General features: G+C 41.7%; 1 protein-coding gene, 1 long non-coding RNA gene and 1 other non-coding gene across 5 annotated transcripts in view; all 3 read right to left on the reverse strand.

Moving 5' to 3' along the window:
• Window positions 1-959: 959 nt before the first annotated feature.
• Window positions 960-24,301, reverse strand: part of IKZF3 (IKAROS family zinc finger 3) — a 94,784-nt gene continuing 71,442 nt past the window's right edge. For 2 of the 3 annotated variants that reach the window (XM_086687211.1, XM_086687210.1), the window contains exons 7-8: window positions 19,398-19,514; window positions 960-7,513 (exon numbers count right to left, since the gene is read on the reverse strand). In XM_086687211.1, coding sequence (XP_086543337.1) covers window positions 6,810-7,513; window positions 19,398-19,514 — 821 coding nt within the window. In that variant the 3' untranslated portion in view covers window positions 960-6,809. Of the gene's footprint in view, window positions 7,514-19,397; window positions 19,515-19,639; window positions 19,869-24,301 lie in introns of those variants that run through there. The other variant, XM_086687212.1, reaches the window with a different exon arrangement.
• LOC147574342 (uncharacterized) lies at window positions 10,070-19,391 on the reverse strand. The gene is made up of 2 exons (XR_015244142.1): window positions 16,796-19,391; window positions 10,070-16,553 (listed from the first exon to the last, which is right to left on the reverse strand). It is a non-coding gene; the product is annotated as an uncharacterized LOC147574342 (long non-coding RNA).
• Window positions 10,163-10,247, reverse strand: TRNAR-UCG (transfer RNA arginine (anticodon UCG)). Its single transcript has one exon. It is a non-coding gene; the product is annotated as a tRNA-Arg (tRNA).

Raw genomic sequence — 24,301 nt, forward strand, 5'->3', positions numbered from 1 at the left:
AGAGCATGAATGGGGGGAGGGGCAGAGAGAGAGGGAGACCCAGAATCGGAAGCAGGCTCCAGGTTCTGAGCTGTCAGCACAGAGCCCGACGCGGGGCTTGAACCCACGGACCGTGAGATCACGACCTGAGCTGAAGTCGGACGCTTAACCGACTGAGCCACCCAGGCGCCCCTCTTAAGACTATTTTTAAATGCAGCTGGGGTGCCTGGTTGACTCAGTCGGGGGGAACATGAGACTCTTGATCTTGGGGTTGTAAGTTTGAGCCCCATGTTGGGTGTAGGGATTACTTAAAAATAAAATCTTAGGGCACCTGGGTGGCTTAGTTGGTTAAGAATTGGACTCTTGATTTGGGCTCAGGTCATGAGCTCACGGTTCGTGGGTTCAAGCCCTGAGTCAGGCTCTGTGCTGACAGTGTGGAGCCTGCTTGGGATTCTCTCTCTCTCTCTCTCTCTCTCTCTCTCTCTCTCTCAAAATAATAAATAAGACTTAAAAAAATAAATAAAACCTTAAAAAAAGTAAGTGTGGCTGAGTTTAGTGACTTCACTTGAACTTCCTGAGGTGGATGTTTCTGAGACCCTAGCAGTGAAAAAGCCAGGGCTTGCCTATCTTCTAGAAAGAACCCATGCTGGGAACAAGGGCAGAGCAGTGTCTTGGCACTGGGAGACACTGCAGTGTTGAGCCAGCCAAATCCAGGCCCCAACTTCCTTGGGTCCCCTTAGTGAACTAAGGGCCGGTGGAATGAGAACCCCAGTATAGGGGTATGGGGGCCAGCAATAGGATGCCAATGGCAGGCTCAGGAAGGCATCAGAGTAGATGCCTTATTTCAGTGATAATTTCATTCACCTTGGTACTTAGACTTAAGAAATAGCCACAGGGACTAAATTAAGAAAACAGTCCTAGAGGCAGAATTAAGTCCTTCCATTTTCTGACAGCTATAAATGATAGGCATGCACAATGACTAATTTTAAACACACCAGTATATATTTTTTTATTTTTCAGTGTAAAAATCAAACATGATATAGAAATCTTGAAAACTATCAGCAGGTTTTTTTTGTTTGTTTGTTCGTTTTTTTGTGTTTTTTTGTGTTTTTTTATTTTTTTTTATTTTTTATGTGATGCGCTCATTATGGTTCTGGCAAGGTTAGCATTGCTACATTTCAGAAGCTGACTTTCTTTAAACAGTCGTTACAGAGGAATAGGGCACCTTACGATGCTCTAAAATAGTTGGACTCTGGGTAAAACATGAGAGGAGTTAAGAGAGACGGTCACTGCTGGGCAGGGAGGGCATTTCTGAGAAACCCAGAGAGAATGCTATGAGCACAGGCCGTGTCGAAACCACTCAGCAAGGGCTCCCTCCCTTCCTCCTGGGGGAAAGGCCACTTTGAACCCCCAAACCAGGTTCCCTTCTTCCCCTGTCATTCTGCAGACAAGGGTCATCCACAGACCACACGTGTGGTGGCTTTGGCAACCAGAAATTAAAAATAACCTATGGTTTTTCCAGTAGCCAAAATGATCCCTCACCAAAGCTCATAGACTGAGAACCTGAGCATGCAAAACCACAGTCTGGGTGAAGGGATGTCTGCTTTTCAAATGACCTGCTAATTCTTTGCAACCCACAGTAATTTGGTTTCTGTGAACCCACAGAAGCAGGCCCACCAACAAGGGTTTTTGTCTGCTAACCTGGAAAAGTCCTTGTATAAATGAGTCACTGACAATGGGATCATTTTCAAGGCTGCTCCATTTTCTTACTATGTTAAAATGTTTGTTCTCAGTCTTTTTATGAGAGGAAGACGAAAAGCAGCTTCAGAATCTGCTTGGCACAGGCTTGGGAGGTGTGGCACAGGCTTGGGAGAAGGGGGGTTACATTATGGGACTGCTCTCCAGGCTTTCTAGAGTAGGGTCAATAGGGAGATGGATAGTGAGGAGCATTTGAGGAAACTCTAAGTTACTTGGGGAGTTAATAGTCAAGAGCTCATGAGACAGGGAGGGAGCAAAGCCATTCTACTTTCCTGGCTGCAGTGCCGTGAAGTGTCTGTAGCATGTGGTTAACTCATATTGGTTTTAATATTCAGCATGTTCTTTACTCTTATGAATTAAAATAACATGAAGGAGACTGTGCTAGAGATCACATGCCTCCACTGGCTACTGAATGACTGAACTGTGGTCCTAGTATGGCCTTGGAATATCTCCATGTCTTTAAATCCACATACAGTACACGTAGTGGAAAATTTGTAACCATCCAACATAATCCCCCCCCAAAAAAAAACAGTAACATCACCCCATAGACAAAATTACATAAAACTTCATAACATCCTTGGGAGGTAGATATTCTGTCCTTACATTTTTTAATCAAAACATTAACATTCCGTTTTCAAAGAACAGCTCAATCGATATGAATATTCAGCAGTCCACTCGTAATATTCGGAGGAAACTTGCATTCAACTTTTCAAAGTGCAACGACCTGTTTATCATGTTGATGGCATGGTGGGGCACACACTATCTACAGTTGGGGTGAATGGAGCTACAGTCTTGTATTCTGAGCTCACACAAGTCTAAAGCCTACACTTCTTTTCCAGGCTCTTCTGAGTCCACGGTCTTTAGAGGCAGTGCCCAGCCCTGGGTTCACTGATTATTTGCAGAACCAGTCAGTCCTTTATCTTTAGAGAACAGCATCCTTTTCCTAGAGTGGCCCAGTTCTAGCCTTTGGTTTCAGGCCAAAATTGTCTTCTTCACAGGCACGGAAGTTTCAAATCCATTCTGCTTTTCTGAACTCTGCTTATAGAGAGTTCTCTGAACTGTACTGTCTGAACCTAAAAAATTAGCTCCCAATTCTTTAAAGGAGAAGTATCTCTTCTGCACAACTGGATGCTACTTCCTAGGGCAAAATTTTTATCACTCCCCTTTCTTTCTCTTCTTGAGCTCATAAATCTCAATTCCAAGCCCTTGTGAAAGAGGTTGGCTATCTCTGAGGATTCAAATGTTGAGTGGCCTGGAGTTTCCAAATCTCCACTGGAGACCAACAGACCTGTTCTCTGTGGGGTACATTTTAAAGTTAGGACTCTAAGCATTTAACATTTCCATTACGGTCTTACTGTGTCTGTGCTGGGATATTTATCAGCAGTATTGCTTTTTCCCTTAAAACACATTAAACCTCACATTTATCAGAGGGGAAAAAGCAGAGGAGGAGAATAAGAATAGTGATACAGAGACTACTTGGAAAAACTTCATGTCAGTGTGAGATTTGTTCATAACACAGTGTTTCAACTAAGCAAAATTCTGTGTTTTCAGACCTTTTTCTTTGCAAAAGAAATCTGAGGTCATATTATATCTGGGCCACCACTATGAGTATGGGCCTAGCAAATGTTAAGCACTGCATTTGAAAGGTGAGAAATTTTGTCACTGACAAAATCAGAAGCTGAGTCAGGAACAGCTCAAAATAGGTAACAAGGCATAAGATTAGTTAGCTTATCTGTGTCAAGGCAAATATCTTTTGGGGAGAATGACTTAAAGAATCTAAAGACTGGTAGATTTATTTATTTAAAAAAATTTTAAGTTTATTTATTTATTTCAAGAGACACAGAGAGAATGAGCATGGGAGGGGCAGAGAGAGAGGGAGAGAGAGATCCCAAGCAGGCTGTCAGCGTGGAGCCTGATGTAGGGCTTGAACTCACAAACTGCAAGACCATGACCTGAGCCAAAACCGAGGGTTGGATGCTCAATTGACTGAGCCACTCAGTGCCCCAAGACTGATAGATTTATTAATGTCTTTTTGTCCTTGGTGATGGTGGTGGAGGGTAATGGGGGAGAAAACTTCTGTTTAGTTCTATGCCGTTAGGAAATACCTGTGCAATGATTCAAGTGGTGGTAAGGAACATCCGGAGAGCCAGTTCTCTTCCTTTTCCGCCTCACCCCAATTCTGTCACCTTGGCTGCAAGGGAACTTTCCATGGGGTTGGCTGTTCCTCAGATTGTGGCCTCCTGGGTGTGTGGTGGGAAATGAAGATGAGCGAAGACCCACAACGTTCATGTTCAGAGGGACTCTGGCTGGGAAAGGAGATCTCACTGTCCAACATGGTTGAACGTGAATCCTGATTCTGCCCTTCTCACTAAGCAATCTTGCTAAGATTCTCCTTTACCCTCTTTACCAGCAAGCGGTGGGCAGGGACATTAATTGGTATAAGGAGTGCCTACAGAAGGAAATATTCACCTGTGTGGTGACAACCACTACTATATATTAACTGGTTCGACTTTAAGATTTAAGAATATGCAGTTTGTACATGCAAATTTTCTCCGGACTCGGTGTGTCCCAATCTAGGCCCAGAATGCTACAATGAAAGTAGCATTTCTGAGTGGCCACCCCACTCAGAAGACTGACCTCAGAAGAATAGAAATCATTTAGAAAATCTATTAGTCACAGGGAAAATGAGGGTCATATCTACACAAAAGTCCCTAGGTTAGTGGGATGGGCCTCTTTCACTCTTAAGGTGCAAGAGTTGGCTTCTGCAGAAGGACTTTCCCACTAATCTGGTGGAAATGCCCGCTTTCCCAAGCTTTCTCTCCTACTAATTCTTGCTTCCAAATAGTCTTTCTTTTGTCCCCTGAAGAGCCAACAGGATGTGCGGCATTTCAAGAGTATAATAAGCAGCTCCTCGGCCACAACGGGTGTAAGCAACCTGGCGTAGCTTGGGGTCTAGGATTACGGAAACATAGTGAAGACTACGCACTGAAATACGTCTAGTCTTTTAGCTGAAATCTCAGACATGTTGGGACTGTTACCATGGAATTTCACAAAGTCTTTTTTTTTTCCCTGAGACAGACGCCATGCTACAAAGAAGGATAAGCCATTTGTGCAGTCTGAGGTGGAACATTTTAATTACTGGCAGCACATAAATTAGTTGAGTTGAAGTCTAATGCCTAAGCCCTTTCGAAATATCAAGGCAGATACATAAAACACTAATCTACCAGGAATTGGGGATTCTTGGCTCTGGTAGAAAGGTGCACAAAGCTGACTCTTAATGTGTAACTAGGCTCCATGAAGTTGTCCCTGGAAGCAGAATTTATTTTCGCTAACACCAGTTCTTAAAAAGGAGAGAGAGAGAGAAAAAAAGGCTTTGGCAAGCAGCTGCAGGTGCCACTTTGTGTATATACTTTGGGGCAAGATCAAAATACCTTCCTGTTTTTTGTTCCTCCCCACCATCCTCTTCACATTCACAACTCAGTGGTTAAAGGAAAAATTTAACAACACTACCATTTTCACACCAAAGCAATGTGAAACAGATATTCATATACATACTCTTCTGCTTAATACCCATGCATTAAGAGGTCTAAAAAGTGACTGTGGTTACAGCATAATCGCATACATTTAAAGCTGGAAGGGACCTTAGAGAATGTATAAACCCAACTGTTACTTTATGGTTGAAGAAACTTAGTTTTAAGAGTTAAGTGATTTGCCCAAAGTCATACAGCTAATTAGCAGCCAATATGGAATTCACAAACAGATTTCGTGACCCCTATTGCAATACTAATTTTACAATTATCCCTGAACTTTCCCTTGATAGCGTATTTCCCGTAACAGATGACAAAGCTGACCGATACATGTGCAGAATCAAGATCTTTCAGGAGTTTTCGTGGCATACAGCAGCTCCACTTAAAATGGAGAGAGAAACCCACCCTGCTTGATCAAGGAGAACCTGTCAGCAGAGTTGCCCCCTCCTCACCCCGTCAGGAAGCTCATCAAAGACCCAAACAACACACATGACATCTGTCCCTGATTCCTCTCCTGTGGGGAGGGGGAGACTAAGTCACTCATTTTGGATTCTTCGGTGGTTTTTTGTCAAAAAAAGAAATCATTGGTAAGTGTCTGTACACTAATGCTCCATGAAGGAGACCAAGAACTTTTAGGTAACTACCCACCCCCCTCACTGCCCCATGGTGCTTCTGAACCGTTTCCCCCTCAGAGCCCAGTTCTGCCAGTCTTGATCATAGGAAATGGATGCCATCGTCCAAAGCTGACAACTTCCTGGAGTTTCAATGATGGTCTATGTTTAAAGCCATCCGTTCTTCTGATATAGAATTTCTCCTATTCATGACTGGTTTAAACTAAAGCAACTTTTAATTGATGATGGGAAGGTTAAAGGGTAGAGGCAGAAGTATCATTGGATGACTTGATTTTTTCCCCCTTGTGTGCTAAGAAATGGGTCTGCTGCCTAGAGACTTCAGTCTTCAGTTACTGGTAACAGATACTTGTTTTATGGCTGTTCTTTTCCTTACCATTAGAGTATAATTTGGGATGAGGAGACTATATCCTAGACTTTCAGCCTGTGTTAAGTACAGAAGGGCATGGCTTCCGAGCCAGGTTAGCTGGTGAGCTCTTCTTCTTTGTGGACCTAGGCAGATGACCAAAATGCTTTTCCACATATGGCTGATGTATCTGTGTATCTCAGAAAGAATGTCTCTTGCAGCACAACTGGGGGATTCTTTTGAATGGCAACAAACTCCAAGGACTGCTTGTTCCATTGCTGCAAAAGATAATGACCAAATACTTCACTGGCTTTTAAATATCATAAAAATTCAAGTCCCTAATGAGAAAACAAAGGTTTAACAAAAATGATAACACGATATTATCTGCAAACAATTTCTGAATGAAGACAGCATTTCCCTGTTGCCCATGTGAACATGACTCTTTGGACGCTAAAAATGGTATGGAAGGGAGTTTGGAAATGAGTTTGGAGAATAATTTGTTAGGTGGGGTGTCGGTTTTTACAAATTATGTTGAATGCTCAGGCGTAAATCATCTTGGAGACCAGATGTTCACTTCAGCATGGCTCTGTGCTCTCCTCTGGCTATGTGAGATGAGAACTCATACCGATCATGGCTTCGATATCCACACATGTTACACTCAAAAGGGTCACGAAAGCCATGGCAACCCATGTGAATAGTGAACATCACATAATCCAGGAAGAGGACTCGACAGTGGTCACATCGATACACATCCATCACCTCCCCTTCTTTGTTGATCACTTTGATGGAGTCTCTTGGACAGATGGGTGGGGGCTTGAGGAGTTCATAAGAGCGGGGGATTTCCTTCAGAAGTGGCATCCCATTGCGGACCCGGGGAGGGACCATGTGATTTTGCTGGTAGATGTGATTCTGGCGTTCTTCATGGTTGCTATCAGTGTCTGTGGAGTCATGGCCACTATTGTTGGGGGAGAGGCCTCTTTCAGAAGGCAGGCTCTTCTCTGGCAGGTGGATATTCTTCTTTTCCAGGTCCTGGGGGGCACCATTTGGCATCTCCGCACGGGTGAGGGCTATGGGATACATGCTGCTGATAACTGGAACCATCTCAGAGGTGGGAGCAGGTGGTGTCTGGACTAAGGGGCGCAGGGCTTCTGCACCGAGATAGCTGATGGCATTATTGATGGCTTGGTCCATCATCCGGGTCTGTATCATCTCACTCTCTTTCTCGTACATATAGCCGGGATTATAGTTGACGTCAAAACAGTGGCGCTTCTCACCTAGAACAAGTGAAAGAAATAATTACAAGAGGAAGAACACACGGGCAGAGAGTTTGTAAAATGATTTTCCAGAGTCCTTGAAAAGGGAGGAAGGATGTGCCACCTGCTCAAGAACACCCAGCCCTGGGGCGCCTGGGCGGCTCAGTGAGTTAAGCGTCCGACTTCGGCAGGTCATGATCTCACGATTCGTGGGTTCGAGCCCCGCATCAGGCTCTGTGCTCACAGCTCAGAGCCTGGACCTTACTTTGGATACTGTGTCTCCTTCTCTCTCTGCTCCTCCTCCACTCATGCTCTGTCTCTCTCTCTCTCAAAAATAAATAAACATTAAAAAAAAAAAAAAAAAAAAGAACACCCAGCCCAGGCAGAATGGCTCCAATGGGTGCTGAAGTCTCAAGGGACAGTGGCTGACAGTACATGTTTGGACAGTCAAAATAAATTAAGCAGGCAGACAAAAGGGAGTGTCAGAGATGTCATTAAATTGAGGCTACAACGTGAACTGTTTCCACTGCTCACATCAGAGGGGACACTGGAGAAAAGGAGAGAAAAAGAAGCAAGAGGACACTGGGACAGGGTTCACGGAAGGCTGGGGAGCTACCACTGTGCAGGAGCATGGCACTTCTACTGTTCCTGGACTCTCAACCCAATCAATTCCCAAACTCTTATTTTGCTTGTAATACTAGAGAGCCAGGGGAACGGAAGTGCTGCAAACAGCGGGGATGCTCAGCAACTAGCCTCTGCAGCTTTTTAAATAGCTACAGGGGCAGAAAAAGTAGCCCCCAAACCTCCAACTTACCACTCCCCAAACAAATTGTCACCAGACTGAGATTTAAGTAAATGAACTTCAAATGTAGAAAGTTTTAGAAAAGCTTTCTTGATGAAAGATCACAGTCTTTACTCCTTTCATAAAGTATGTCATGCTTTTGTTTGAAAAAAAAAATGTATCATTGATACACAGGTGATCATTAGGACCTATCTCACACTTAACTGAAAAATGTATTTGTGGTCACCCTGTCCTACTGCTCCTGTCAAACTGCTGAGAAATTCTGAAAACAGAGTTTAGCCACCTTTGGGGTGTGGGTGTTGTGTGTTAGAAAATAGAGGCTCTCTGGCCACAGGGAAGGCAGGAGCAGGGTCTGCAGTGATGGCAGATGTGCTCAGCGGTGAGTGGCTGGTAGAGGGAAGAGAGAACGGGTGGATGTGTCAAGCACTGAAAGTGAGTCTAAGGTATTGCTGATGCTTTTTTATTTTGTAGACACTAGATTCTGGGGGGATATGCTGAACCAGATCCTCTCTTCCGTAACATTCCCTAGGCATGTTATGGTTCCAAAGCTTGTCCCTGCCATACAGTAAAGGGTCCAATAATGAAAGAATTCAAGAAAACAGAAGAATTGGAAGAACTGGTTTCTGTTCTTGAGCTGTCTCCAAACTAGTGGGAGAGAAACAAGACCTGTATGCATGGAAGCAGAGAAAAATAAATGTTAGAAGTCATGAAAGGACAGCCCTGCTCTATGGAGGTCTTTGATTTTATTCTAAATGCCATGCTCAAGGCAGTTAAGTAGGGGAGTACACGTCTTCTGTAAAAAGAATTATAAGGCAAGGGTAAGGCAGTCTGGTAGAAATTGTATATTTAAGTGTTAAGGGAATGAAAAACATTCAAGAGTACCTGGGGCAGGGAAAGCTTTCTTGGAAAACCCAGATTTTGAGAAGGGTCTTGATGAACTGGTATGACGTAGCTTTTCAGAGAGGTTGATGAGACATCCTAATTGAGGGAGGAGCATGACAGAAGGCAGAGAAGTGGGACTACACAGGACACAAGCAGGGAAGAGGAAGAGAGTATGGCTGTAGCTCTCCTTCAGGAAGAATGAAATACAGCATTTCTGAAACTTCACTTATTCCCTCACGTTCTGCAATACTGGCACCTCAGGGTGGTGTGGCGGTTGAGTGCCTGGGCAATAGGGCCAGATGGGACTGGATCTGATGCTGGCTCATCAGTTACCCATTGTGTGACCTTGGGCAAGTTACTTAACGTGTCTATGGCTCCATGTCCTCATGTATAATGGGGATAATAATTGTATCTGCCACCCAGGGTCACTGGGAAGTGCTTAGAAAAATGCCTAGTACATAGAAAGCACTTGGTAAATGTTAGGACTTTTTGTTTTGTTGGAATCAGCTTGCCTTTTCTTTCTCTGGTTTTTTTTTTTTTTTTTTTTGCTAAAATGAATTTTCTTTTAAAAAATGTTTATTTATTTTGAAAGGGAGAGTGTGTGTGCCCGTGTGCCAGTGGGGGAGGGGCAGAGAGAGAGAGGGATGGGGGGGGGGAGAGAGAGAGAGAGAGAGAGAGAGAGAGAGAGAATCCCAAGCAGGCTCTGCTCTAGAAGCATGGAGCCTGATGTGGGGTTCTATCTCATGAACCTGAGATAATGACCCAAGCCGAAATCAAGAGTTGAATGTCTAACTGACCAAGTCACCTAGGTGCCCTGAGTTTGCTTCTTCTTTCTTTCTTTCTTTTTTTAATGTTTATTTACCTTTTTTTTTTAATGTTTATTCATTTTTGAAAGACAGACAGAGCACAAGCAGGGGTGGGGTGGGGTGGAGAGAGAGGGGACACAGAATCCTAAGCAGGCTCCAGGCTCCGAGCTGTCAGCACAGAGCCCGACGCGGGGCTTGAACCCACGAACCACGAGATCATGACCTGAGCCGAAGTCAGACGCTCAACCGACTGAGCCACCCAGGCGCCCCTATGTTTATTTACCTTTTGAGAGAGAGAGAGAGAGAGAGAGAGAGAGAGAAAGAGAAAGAAAGAGAGAGAAGCAGGCGAGGGGCAGAGAGACAGAGACACAGAATCCAAAGCAGGCTCCAGCTATCTGAGCTATCAGTACAGAGCGCAACGCGGGGCTCAAAAACACGAACCGTGAGATCATGGCCTGAGCCTAAGTCTGACACTTAACTGATGGAGCCACCCAGGCACCCCGCAAGTTTGCTTTTTAAGTAAACTTTATATTACTAACACAAATGGAAAACCAGAATCACTTACCGCAAATAGAAGGTAGTTATGAAAAATAAAGACAATGAAATAGAGCGATTTACTTAAGTTTTGATCAGATACTGTGACTACTTGGAAACAAACATCCCCTCTCTCTGCTAAAAACAGAGATTGCCAAGTGTGAGATTAGTATTAATGAAATCTAACATCAAATTAAGTCTAAACATTTTTCCTTTGGTATAATCAAGAAGATTGAGAGAGAACTAAAAAACGAAATAATTTTCTTGCCCCATGGGCCTCCTGGCATTTTGCATTCCACATTTGGGGAGATACTGAAAAAAGGTAACACATGGTGAAACCAAACGATGGGCATTCTGAAATTGGATTTGGATTTGAACGAAGAACAAACTGCCACATGCCCTTGAGCAAGGGAGGCTTGGGTCAAAATTTTATTTTCAGGATATTAATGGAACAGCAAAGTGTAAGATAGACCAGAACAGTGAGAAATGGGAGCCAGAAAGAGCAGCTAGAAGATCTAATGGAATCAGATGGATTTGTCCTGCATCCCCACTACCTTAAGGCCAATATGATAGTTTCTAGACAAATACCTGAGAGAAAAAATATGCAAAGAAAAACACCCTGCTTTGGCAACTCAATAAAAAGCAACAGAAAAGTAGACCTTTGCCAAAGTCATCAGTGGTTCTTATTTTCAGCTTCCAGATTGAATATATCTTTGATCAAAGCTGTTTGAAAGAATGAGGCTGAGAACATGAAAGCCAGCTAAGGTCACAAATATTCATTCTCCTGAACGTGACACAGAAATGATGAACTTTGGTTTCCTGGCCTTTTCAAGGTCATCGATGATTTTCCAGTGTGGCTGGTTCTACTCAACTCCCCAGATACCAGGGGTCCGTGAGAACCTTTTTTATCTTTTCACCTAACAGAGAGGTTCCAGAAAGTTTCCGGGGTGGGGTAGGCACATCATAAACTCTGCTTTTATCCTTTCTCCCAAGAGTTCGCTTTACTGAACTAGGCCTACAGTTTCAGAGTCTATACCACCTGCAGCACATGTCAGAAAACAGCTGAGTGCTAAAGTTGTAAGAGGCAAAACAGTAAGAGGGAAATAAACCCTTGGATGAGTGGAAATATGTGACTGAGTTCTGTGGTTAACACAGACTATTGTTCATTGTGAAGATGGGAGAGCCTCAGATCTTCACGTGCACGCAACCTACAATCATCAGATCCCCTCATCTCTGAGTTACGGTAACTTGAGTAGTGCAGATGATTATCAGTCACCTGTAGACACGATGACTCAATGTGTATGAAACTCAGAAGGGGTAAGCTACAGTAATTGAAAAGCCAACAGCTCACGTTTCTTTAGTAACATACTCATAAAAAAGGTTAGTCAAACCACAAGAGTGTAACTTCTCCCAAACCTGCACAGAGCCTCTAGTCCAGCTTGTAGTCAAAATCGTACCACACCTTTGAATGCTTAATGATAGCAGCTTCAGGCTGAATTAGAGGTTTCCTTCTGATGAAAGTACAAATGGCAGCAAAAAGTTCTGAGTTTAGGAACCAAGGCTGCCTGGTTGGGCCACTACTTACCCGTGTTTCCTTTTAAAGGTGTCAATCCCTCAATCCCTATCATCTAGGCTTTGGTAACTCTAAACTGAGCAACTGCCTGACCTGAATTGCTGCGATGTGGTGAGGGCATATGGTTGTTGGCTTCTAAGTGCCAACTTGAAAGTACAGACAGAATCACAGCCTAGAGCTAAAAGGGACCTTAGCTGAGCACACGGATTTAGACCTCTGCCTTTGGGGCCAAGCAATACCCACCACCCTAATCTGTTTACTTCTGGGTTTTTTTTATTTTTATTTTTTTAAATATTTTTATTTATTTTTGAGACAGAGAGAGACAGTGTATGAGCAGGGGAGGGGCAGAGAAAGAGGGAGACACAGAATCTGAAGCAGGCTCCAGGCTCCGAGCTGTCAGCACAGACCCCGACGCGGGGCTTGAACCCATGAACCATGAGATCATGACCTGAGCCAAAGTCGGATGCTTAACCGACTGAGCCACCCAGGCGCCCCTACTTCTGGGTTTTATACTTCACACTACCTAGCCCTGTGCCTTATATATAATACTAAAAGGAATAGCTACTATTTATTGAGCCCTTACTATATACCCAGTGCTGTCCTAGGTACTTTTTGTATATTGTCTCATTTGCCTAAGGTGAATTAGCATCTCTTAGTCAGATGAAGAACCTAACCTACAAACAGGTTAATTTGCTAAGGTCGGTTAGTCAGTAAATGGAGAACTAGGATGCAATCTAAGGGCCTAAATATATCTGTCCATGAGCATTAACTGCTGTTTCCTGGATGCTACCTTGCCCATGGCTGCACAATCCCACCATGGACAGTGACTTCAGATTCTCTGCTGGGGTGGTTCCCATAAGCAGTGGACCAGCAACTGTGCTTTATTCCAAATGGACCAGCAACGTGCATTCAAGAAATATCTATGATGCACAGAATTGTTGTATCTGTAAGTGCTTAAACGAATGCCTGGCAAATGTAAACACTTAATAAGTGGTAGATCATTTATTATTATTATTATTATTATTATTATTAGCCTCACACCATGTTACGTGCTTTGAGGAATATAAACATAATTGCAATCCAATAGGAAATGTAGCATTTATGCAATTTCATTACAAATCAGTACCCCTAATACAAAGCATACAGTAGTCAAGAGAGTAAAGAGAATAATATGGACAGCTTCTCAAATATGTCATGTAATGTGAGACAAATATTAATCTATTCTTTATTTAAAAAAATTTTTTTAATGTTTATTTTTGAGAGAGAGACAGAGACAGAGACAGAGCACAAGCGGGGGAAGGGCAGAGAGAGAGGGTGACACAGAATCTGAAGCAGCCTCCAGGCTCTGAGCTGTCAGCACAGAGTCCGATGTGAGGCTCAAATTCAAGGACTGAGAGATCATGACCTGAGCCAAAGTCAGATGCTTAACTGATTGAGCCACTCAGGCGCCTCTGTTCTTTAAAGTCTCCTTGTTATCTGAGGTGGTGGCAGTGATTGTGGTGAAGACAGTTCTATATATCACCAAACTGTTTTAAGCTTGCCTTGAGTGCAGGGGGAGAACAGAGTAAAGAGAGGACTCAGGAGACTATGCGAATGTAGACGATGTGTGTGCTTTTTTTGTTTGTTTGTTTATTTATTTATTTTGAGAGAGAGAGCACCACGCAAGTGAGAGTACAAGAGTGGGGGACAGACAGAGGGAAAATCCCAAGCAGACTCAGCACTGACAACAGCAAGCCCAATGAGGGGCTTGATCTCAAGAACCAAGAGATCATGCATGACCTGAGCCAAAATCAGAAACTTAACCGACTGAACCACCCAGGCACCTCCTGACCATGTGTACTTCTTTTATTTATTTATTTTTTATTTTTTTAACATTTATTTATTATTGAGAGACAGAGAGACACAGAGCGTGAGCAGGGGAGGGGTAGAGAGAGGCGGAGACACAGAATCCGAAGCAGGCTCCAGGCTCTGAGCTATCAGCACAGAGCCCGATGTGGGGCTTGAACTCAAAAACTGTGAGATCATGACCTGGGCCAAAATCAGATCTTAACCGACTGAGCCACCCAGGCGCCCCCTGACCATGTGTACTTCTAAAGGCAGATGTGAGTGATGGTATTCCAGACAGACAGCATGGACAGAACCATTACATATAAGAGGGAAAGTATTACACAGAAGTGGAAGTAGTTCACTGTGGCTGAATTAAAAGATTACTTGGCTGAAATGATAAAATGAGAAAAGGTAACTTGGAGACAGATTGTGCAAGGCTCAGAACACCTGGGTGGTTCAGATTTTATTCCATTGGGAAGCCACTGAAAGGTTTTTTTGAAGATGGGGGGGAATGATTTGAACTTTAGGAAAATAACACATTTCTACTATTATAGTCATCATGAGGGGTGATGTGAAATATTCAGGTTTTCTTTTGAAGTTTCTTCAAGTCACTGAAATGTATTTGCCACTACCTTCATACCATATCCCATGCGTATTATCGCTTACTCTTACTGCAAGTACATGTCAAAAAAAGGGAGGGGGGCAGGTAAGTAGGGTAAATGGAATATCTGATGAGATGATGGCTCTGATCTCAATCTAAATGAGACCAAAGTGACTAACATTTCTTCCAGGAGGAGGAAAGCAGTGGGGAGCCACAGAACAGGCAAGAAGGGGAGCAAACAGAGAGAGAGTGATGGGGGTGGCAGTGAGGAAAACTGAGCTGGAAACCGTTTTGTTGTTGCAGAAGCCTTGTCCTCTGTGAGAGGTACTATTGGATGTCATCGGTCCTGATGGAGTCACCAGGGGAAGACTTCTTTTCTCAAGAAAACACACCCTTGAGGGAGAATGATTGCCCTTCTTCAGGGACTTTTTCTTCCACCAGCTTTCAATGACTACACTCCCCACTGTCCAAAGCCCTGGTGTAGCACACATGACATGCACTGCTCGGGGTGACCTCCCAAGGAAGGAAGGCCTTGGACTGCAGCATGTTTTAGGCCTTGCCCTGACCCTGCTCTGTCACCTACTAGTTGCATCTCGCCATCTCTCCAATTTTTCCTCCTCTGGTGAAAGAACTCACTGGGTGTTCCTGATATCCCTTCAAGCCCTAAAATGCTATGATTTTATAATGTTTAAAGGATTATAGATTTCAGCCCTTTGGGAAGGGGTGGGAGAAGATACTTTTTGCTGTTAGAAACGAGTTTTCAAACTGCTTCCTGTCGCTCTGTTAACCAAAGCAGACAATTTCTCATTAGTTACTTCACAAGGAGAATCGATGGTGTTTGTTGAAGTGTCAAAACCTCACCAGAATGTTTACCGCGGCTGAGTGAGATCTGTTTTCAAGTTCTTTTCAACATGAAAACTTCCTTTAATAAAGTAATACATAAAATTAAAAATAATAAGGAGATGCTATGGTAACCACTTTGGTCGGAATAACACATCTGTTTTTGGAGAAAGAATGAAAATCAGAAAAAGAAATATGCAGAAATGTAGTCATTTTCCTCCTCCCTCCAGGAGAGAAATCTGGCCTCTATTTTGAGCCAAGTATTTGAAGATGGCCTAGTTAGAAGTCTATTCAAACAAGTTTATAACAGGAGAATAAGATGCAGAGAAAGGACAACTCTTAAAAGGGTTAGGTGCTAAAAGTGAGGCCTTCGTGTCCTTCGAAAAGAGCAACTAAGAATTATTTTGATGATGTAAAGATGCTGATTTCTAATGAATGTGTGTTGATTTATGTCCTATCTTACGGAAAGTGAAATAAAACATCTTAGAGAATTAGGAAAGAAATTATTTTATTTTTCTCCTATGTAGGCAATTTAATTTTACTCCTATGCTTCAATACAGGCATGCTTTGTGTTTCCTTTAAAACATTTTTTTTAATGTTTATCTATTTTTGAGGGAGAGAGAGGGACAGAGCATGAGCAAGGGAGGGGCAGAGAGAGAGGGAGACACAGAATCTGAAGCAGGCTCCAGGCTCCGAGCTGTCAGCACAGAGCCTCATGTGGGGCTCAAGCTCACGGACAGCAAGATCATGACCTGAGCGGGAAGTCTGACGCTTAACCAACTGAACTACCCAAGTACCTCCTTTGTGTTTCTAAATGCACCTGAGTTTAACCCAATCTGTCCCTCTTCCTCAGTTAATCTCTAATTGATGGAAGATGCTACCTACTGGTGATTATCTCTAGCCTGTTGGGAAAGTAACAGGCTGACCTGATGGTATAACTTCACCTTAACCCTCATAGTTCAAGAGGTCAAGGAAGCAAAGGTTGGTCTGAGTGCTGTGCAACTGTCAGCAAGGATTAAAGGGAGTGACTCATTCTTCCTTCACACTTTACCCTTTGCCATTTCCCTGGCAGCTGAATCTTTTCAGAAAATGGTGCCTTGGAGAGGAAATACAGGAGACAGAAGAGAAGAGGAGAGAAAATATTAGCCCCGATGTTTTGTAGCTCTTCATCCCATACACTGCAGTATCAAATGTTCCTTTTCTCTCCCCGATATTACTGTTTTCTTTCTTTTTTTTTTTTTTTTTTACGTTTATTTATTTTTTGAGACAGAGAGAGACAGAGCATGAACGGGGGAGGGGCAGAGAGAGAGGGAGACACAGAATCGGAAACAGGCTCCAGGCTCTGAGCGGTCAGCACAGAGCCCGACGCGGGGCTCGAACTCACGGAGTGTGAGATCGTGACCTGAGCTGAAGTCGGCCGCTTAACCGACTGAGCCACCCAGGTGCCCCCCGATATTACTGTTTTCTATCAAAAAGGTTGATTCCATTAAATGATTCAATAAATAAAGGAAACCCTTTATTTAAAAATAATCTCTAAAAGGAAGAGATATAAGCTAACGCTAGAAGATTAGAACAGGGCTTAGGAACAAGAACATCATGGATATGGCAGGAGCGCTATCCCCATTTCCTGATGAAAGAGCCAAAGAAGTAGCAATGCCCTCAGTAAGATATATGAATGTTGGCCAAATGCAGCTGTTTGATAGATTCTCAGATTTAACCACACCTTCCTAAAAAAAAAAAAAACAACAACTAAAATATCTGATATGGTTTATAACATAAATACCTTGTCTGTACAGCTTTGAGAAAACAGTTACCTGAAGTTACACATACGGGTTTATAAACACAAAGTGGTATTCATAATTGCAGCCTTTGCTAATTCATCTCACTGACTTGTAGAATGATAGAGCTGGGAGGGACCTTCCCGATCACCTCATCACCTATTCAGTCTCCTCATTTCACAGATGAATAAACAGAGGCCCAGAAAGGTTATGTGATTTGTCTGAACACACAGAGTTAAGAAATGACTGAGCTAGAATCGGAACCTGGGTGATTTGGCTTCAAATCCAGTGTTCTTCCTACTGCACTACATACCACAATTTACCAAACAAAATTTCCCCCAGTTATTCAGGGCCTTGAAGTTGCTGCCTCAGCTCAAATCAAGAGCTAACTCTACTGGGTTTCCTGATTCCAGCATAGAGAGAAAATGATGGTTCAGAAGATGAGAGAAATCAGCACCTACAAGCATCTCTCATGAGTCTGGAAATGAAGAGTGGAAATCCTCCGGTCACAAGGGTAACAAATGGAACAGATCCCTGATGTAATAAGTAGAGTGGCATGGAAGTGAACACAGGAAATGTGTTTTCTTAAACCAATGAAGATAACAAAGCAACTTTTATTATATTTTTTATTATATTAAGTAGGGTTTTGGCTCAACAATTGCTGTACGGCAGCTATACTAAGCACCTTCTCTCATATTTTAGTTCTCTTAGGCCAAAACGCATTGACTATAATTGGATTGAAATTGCATCACTTCACATTTTTTTCCTTGCCCATTTCTCTCCATGTCCCTCTCCACATCAAGTACGGCCATTTCTAGAGTCAAAACTTTCCCCAAAATAAATTACAAGGTAAATTACACTCATAGAATAACAACTATACTCTCCCTTTGTTCTGACTCCAGTCAGAACTTCTTCACAGGAGTCAAGCTCAAAAGATATATGAGCAATGTCTTAAGATTGCGCCGTGGAATCACAATTGATCCACTGCTCCTAAACTCCACATGGAAGTCACTACATGCCCCTTGACATTTCTCACCAGGGAGGGGGGAAATGGTAATGGGGGTTGGGGGGGGGATGTGTCTTTCTAAACTGAAATGCACCAACTTTAGTCTGACACAATTCTTAAAGTGATTAAAAGGATACAAAAACTTCTCAGCTAATCAAAATAAAATAAAGAAGGCATAAGTACCTAAATAAGCATAAATACAAAGCTAGGTAATTTTGAAACACATTAGTTCTTTCAATAAATCTCTATAATTCACATAAAATATCTGCCTGTAAAAAAATGACCTAGACCATAATAAAATTTAATCAGATTTAAAAACCAGGTAGGTACGTAATATCTGTAAAAGCTATTGGGAAGATTAAGCACAAAAGAACTGTAGTGAGAAATCAATAGCAGCAAGTAGCTTTGGAAAAACAGAATGACAGTCCTCTAAAATTTTACTGGTGTTGAGGGAGGTCTATTTTTGTGTGACAACTATTTTTGTTCAGTATCACTGAATTTCAATTTATAGCAAAACTGATACATTCAATTCAGCTGCCCTCTTCACAAATACAAATCTATTTTAAATACCATGGTCACATTTATGTAAACATCTGGGAGAGTTGGGCAAAACATCTCTGCTGTTCAGCAGTCCTAACACTTTAATGAACATAATTATTTTTTAGCCATCTCATTCTGCTCCATTGTTTGACAATGTGAAAACCAATGGCATAAAAATTAACTCCTGTAAGACAAATGATTGAATCCAACCTAGTTATTTAAATCCATGTTCTCCCAACCACATTCTCTTAAAGCCAGTCCTCAATCAAATTCAAGAAAGAATGGCAGTAAGTTTTAGAGCATGAAAAAAAGTTTGGGCACGATTACAGAACCAACTTGTAAAATATAACTACAAAAGGTTACAGAAATGCTATTTCAAACATCTTACTGGTGTCAATTGCACAAAGTTTGTCATGCAACATATGTCATTCAGAATAAAGAGGAAGGAACAGCATTTTTAACACCAACTCCATTTAGGAAATTGGATATCAAATACTTCCATCTTCAGGAGTTAAGATTATTCAGTTAAAATATCTTATTCTATTTGCCCTAGGTATCAAAATGAAGCATGAAGAATAAAAGTGTACAATGGAAAACCAATTACCTTATTTTAACAGAGATTAAGCTAGGAAGGGCCTGTGTAATATATAAGCATCCTACGTTATCATTTAAACTATCTGCTAACAACAGCAGGAAAAAAAGGGTTGTATTCTTACCAATGAATTTCTGAGGCATTGAGCTTTTTCGTTTTGCCACATTGCTTGCTAATCTGTCCAGAACGAGAGCTCTTTCACTTCCCATCTCTGCTTTGATGTGTCTTGCCTCCGCACTTGCTGGTTTGGAAAAATGTAAAAAGAAGAGGGAAAAGAACACGGTGGTAAATGAGGGAGAAAAGGAAATAAACTGGAAGGAAAAGTATCAGACATCTGATGCACACTCTGTTGTTACCTGTTATTACTGCTCAGATTCTTGCCCAGGGTACCTGCTGTGGTCAGTGAAGCCAGCACCGGGGCACGTTCAAATCTTGCAGTCTTATGCTGAGATGGGAAAGCCCGACCCATCCCCAACCAGTATCTTCATTAGCAAGAGGAAGTATTAAATAAACAGCCTGGACGTGGTTGGTTGCAAAAAGATAGATAGATGGAGATCTTCTAACCCCCGATCAGCCTTCTTTCTGATTCTGAGTAACTGCGTGTGACACCTGCAGACTGATATAATTCTTCTAAACAACTTAAAAAAAAAAAAAAAGTATGGTGCCCCAGATTTACTGTTCTGTTTATGTTAATAGCACTTTTGAAAATAGATACACTTACCCAGACAGCAAGAAATCTACTCAGTGATTTGTGTATTGTAATTCTGAGTGGTTTTCTTTTTTCTTTCCTTTCCTTTTCTTTTTTTCCAGCATGTTCCTTTCAGTTCCTATCTCTTAAATTCTATTTCTCTGGGCTCTGCATTATCTGTTTCATATGCTCCTCACATTTCAAAATTGTCTCAGAATTTCCCTGAGCAACACTTCTGTCTTGAAATTAAAGAGCAATTTGTATAATGCATCTTTATTATATTTCTAATGAACAATGTAAATAAAAACTGCCTAAGAATATGGTCTAGTTGTTAATCCACGAATAGACCCCTAAATGGTGTAGGCCTGTGGTTCTCAGACCTGCCTGAACATTAGAATCAGCTGAAGAGAATGTAGGAAACACCTATGCCCAGCTTCCCCTTCAGATCCTAAAATCAGGATCTCTGGTGTAGGCACCTAGGCAACAGTATTTTTAAAGCTCTTCAGATGATTTTAAAATTCAGCCAGAATTGAAAACCATTAGAATATATAGATAGTACTAACATCTAATCGATTAAATAGTAAATTGGAATAAGTATAGTATAATTTGCCCTGGTATAGCAGGTAGTACTCAATAACAGTCTGTATCTAAAGTTCAAAGAGATACCAGCTGATCGAGATGTAAGGCTTTACACTTTAGCAAACGATGCTAGCCCAAGCTACAGATCAGAAAACTTTTCTGTAAAGGGCCAGATAGTAAATATTTTCAACTTTGTGGGACACATCTAGTCTCTGTTCCACATTCTTTGATTTTTCCTCCAACCCATCACCCTTTAAAAATGTAAAAACCTCGTACACAAACAGTCTGCTGGCTACATTTGGCTCATGGGTCACAGTTTGTTCACTCCTGTCCTCCATAATCATATTGTGTTACTACAAACATTCCTCTCTGTTTTATCATAAGCATTTCAGGAGGTCCAAACTAAAATGATGTATCCATACATTTCTAATGTCTCTAAGGAAGAAGAAATTGAAATTAGTTTAAGAGACTAGAGTAAAAAGCAAGTGATGGCCGCAGAATGGATTTTTTTCTTCTCAAATATATGCACAGATTTAGGGATGGTCAGTGCTCATTCCGTAGTTGAAGAGTTTGCTGTGTGAACAGATTCTAATATACAGAAATAATGTCACAAATTCCATGGTCTCTCAGACATTCAGTACCACAAATTGGTATGCCCAGAGAGAAGAAAATTGGCCACCTCTGCAAGTAAACAAAAGAGAAAAACCTCCAGGGCAGGACTGTCAATTATGGTCAGGGCAAGAAAACCAAAGTCAAATTAGAAAAAGGAATTCAAAATACCAAATATGTTTCATTGTATTATTAGCGTGTCTTAGTTTTTGGTTGCCGGTCATTACACAATAAATTATAAAGCTCACGGTTTTTAAAATTCAGGAATAAAATGGAATCTGGCTCCAAAAAGGATTAAGAGAAGACGATGATAACCATACTTACTAGACTTTGTGAGTTTCTTGTCAAATATAATTATATGCTCCAAAGAAATAAGTCCCAGTCTCTGGTTTAAGCTATTAACAACACTCTATGTGTCAATGAAAACAGTAAGGGTCGGAATAAGGGGCCTGGGCAGCTTTGGGGCTGGTGGTAAAGCACTGTCACTTTGGCTGGCTGGCCATTGTAAATAATGGGTACTTTAGCAACAGGACACGTTGCTATTGAGTGAAGTGGGTCAAATTCTGTCCAGCACAGGGACAGGTTTAAATGACCAAACAGGAAACTATTATATATATTATTTCCTTTCACACAAACCACCACCAGATGTGGCACTACCCTGAGCCCCAAGAGCAAAGAGATGAAAGACAAAAGCCCGGGATTTGAAATCAGTTCCTGAGGCTGTTATAAGGAGGCTTTTTCTTAGAAACAGCTAAGGGTGCTTTGACTGGGAACATTCATTGTGGTTTGAGCAACTTTGGGAGGATTAAATCCACACCCTGCCCTCTCCCTACCCCCAACTGTGTATTATTATCAGAAAGATTTAAAGCGAAAGGAGAATGAAAAACAGTCCTGTGGGAATTTTTAATTCCACCCCCATTTTACCCCTATTTGTATTGGTATCTTCAGTCACTCTTCTAATGGGCCAATCATCTCCCAGAGATCTTGTGCCTGCAGCCCCAGGACTCACCCCAAGCATTATGTTGCCAGCCTAGTTTTCCCATTGAGCTCTCAGTAGTCACTGTCTACATTTTACCAAGTCACTATCAATTACCACAAGCAGCTTTCTGAGGACACATACTCAATATCTTCTATATTTGGGAGGATGCTAGAGCGGGGATACATGACCTAAATAATGTAATGAGGGCATGTCACTAAATGGCAACCTTCTGAGATAACATCATCTTTTATCCCTGGTTACTCACCAAGCTCCTCTTGACAGTCATTTCTAGATAAATCTTACTCTGTAAACCAGTGGCCAAATGCCTGACATTTAAAAAGATAACATTCTGAAGTGTGTGGATGGACAGATAATTGGGGACATGGGTGGAGACTTTCCCATTCCCACAATAGAGTGAAAGAAATCCTCTGAAGCGAATCGAGAGGGCTTCTGTCCCCCTAAGCCCCTCTCTGGCTTGTTCACTCAAAATAGCAACTCCAAGATCCCAACCGTCACCGGACATGTGAACACACTCTAGAGATTATGTTCATCTTTACTGAGTTAACCATTGTCAAATCGGCAAGTTAGGCAAAGGCTAACATTTCAATTGAACGTGCTGCACTCTTCCCAAACTGCAGGTCTTTTGCCTTGCAGTTATCGGTCAGCTGCTGTCTGCTCTTTAATACACAAAGAAATGCTCTGCAGTTAGAGGATCTCTTTGGGATTACGAGGAGTTTAGGCAGTACACTGAAAAACAAACAAAGAGGACCACTGGCTTTTGGTCCTCTGCTTCAACTTGAAGACCCAACTGTCTACTTATAGAGTCTAGACTTGTTATCTTGCCACCTCATGTCTCAAAAATGTAAGTGGAGGGAAACCAGTTTGGCAAGATAGTAAGGGGACAAGATAATGGGTTTAAATGATGAAATAGGAAATCCGTTCCTGGGTGGTGTTTGGCAGTTTAATGTTGCAAGGGGTGGGTGCGGGGAATACGGGATAGTGGCAAAAAGCAATTTACACACTTGGTTCATGAGTGAGCATAGGGGTAGGGCTGTAATTCTGAATCAATTCCCCTTCATGTCACTTGCCTACTACATAGTGGCTATACCAATTTTCATTAGCAAAATGATTTTAAAGACATGTTGAAAAAAATATTAAAACTAATATGAAGTCATAATTACAGAACAAGTTTCTACCTTTAATCGCCACACAAGTCTTAATTGTCTGTCTTTCAGTTAACTATTTCCAATGATGCAATTTCTATCTCAAAGTGATTGCAGATTTAACTGTGTAATTGGTTGTGTTTTTGTGTTTGTTCCAAATCTGTCATTTGATCTTGAAGTGTTAAATGGAACTCAAATAAGAGGCATTGCTTCCTGTCTCTTCTCTGGTGTGGTCAGTAAGTAGCTAATGGACAGTGGAACAAAGGGGTGTTATTGTGTAACGAGAATTGTCTAACAAAAGATTGCTATCAAAGACTGAGGCAGGTTCTAACAAAAAAAGCTACATAAAATTGTTGCCTTTTTGAGCAAGTAGAATGAATACTACCTGTGAGATAGTATCACTTTTTAAGAAGAAAAATCAGTTGGGAAAATCAACTTTTAAAACATTTAAACTTTTTCTTTGGTCTGCTTCTTGAGAAAAATAAAAGTTTATTCTAAAATTCTCATGCTTGTATTGGCTCAGCTGAAACAATGAGAGTGAGGATAAAAGGTTGTGACTCCCAGATTCATAAATAAATATAATTATTCAATTACTTTAAAAATCTTGTTATTGCTAGAACTCATTGTCATACAAAAATATGTCCTGCTCCAAGTACTCATAATCTGTGTGAAATGAGGCTAAATGAATCTCTATGCCAGCTGTTAGTCCCTTTCTGGGATAAGAATCAAGCTAATGAGAAAATGAAATCCGTGTTCTTCTCTATTTTTTTCATATACATTCCATTAAGACAGCAGAAATGGATTATCTTGATGATGTCACTCATGAGGTCTGGAGTAAAAACTTGGCCTGAAGTAGCTGTATCACATGTACCTCTCTTAGACCTTTGTATTATATTAATAGATCAAATGCCCATTGCCTTGTTGGATTGTGATTTCTCCAAGGATAGGGGCTAAACTTTCATTCATTTTTACAAACAACTCTGCCACAGCTCTGGCACCTAGAGAATCTA

Source organism: Puma concolor, chromosome E1, assembly GCF_028749965.1.
Source record: "Puma concolor isolate L17-30 chromosome E1, mPumCon1.1.hap2, whole genome shotgun sequence".
Classification (NCBI taxonomy): Eukaryota; Metazoa; Chordata; class Mammalia; order Carnivora; family Felidae; genus Puma; species Puma concolor.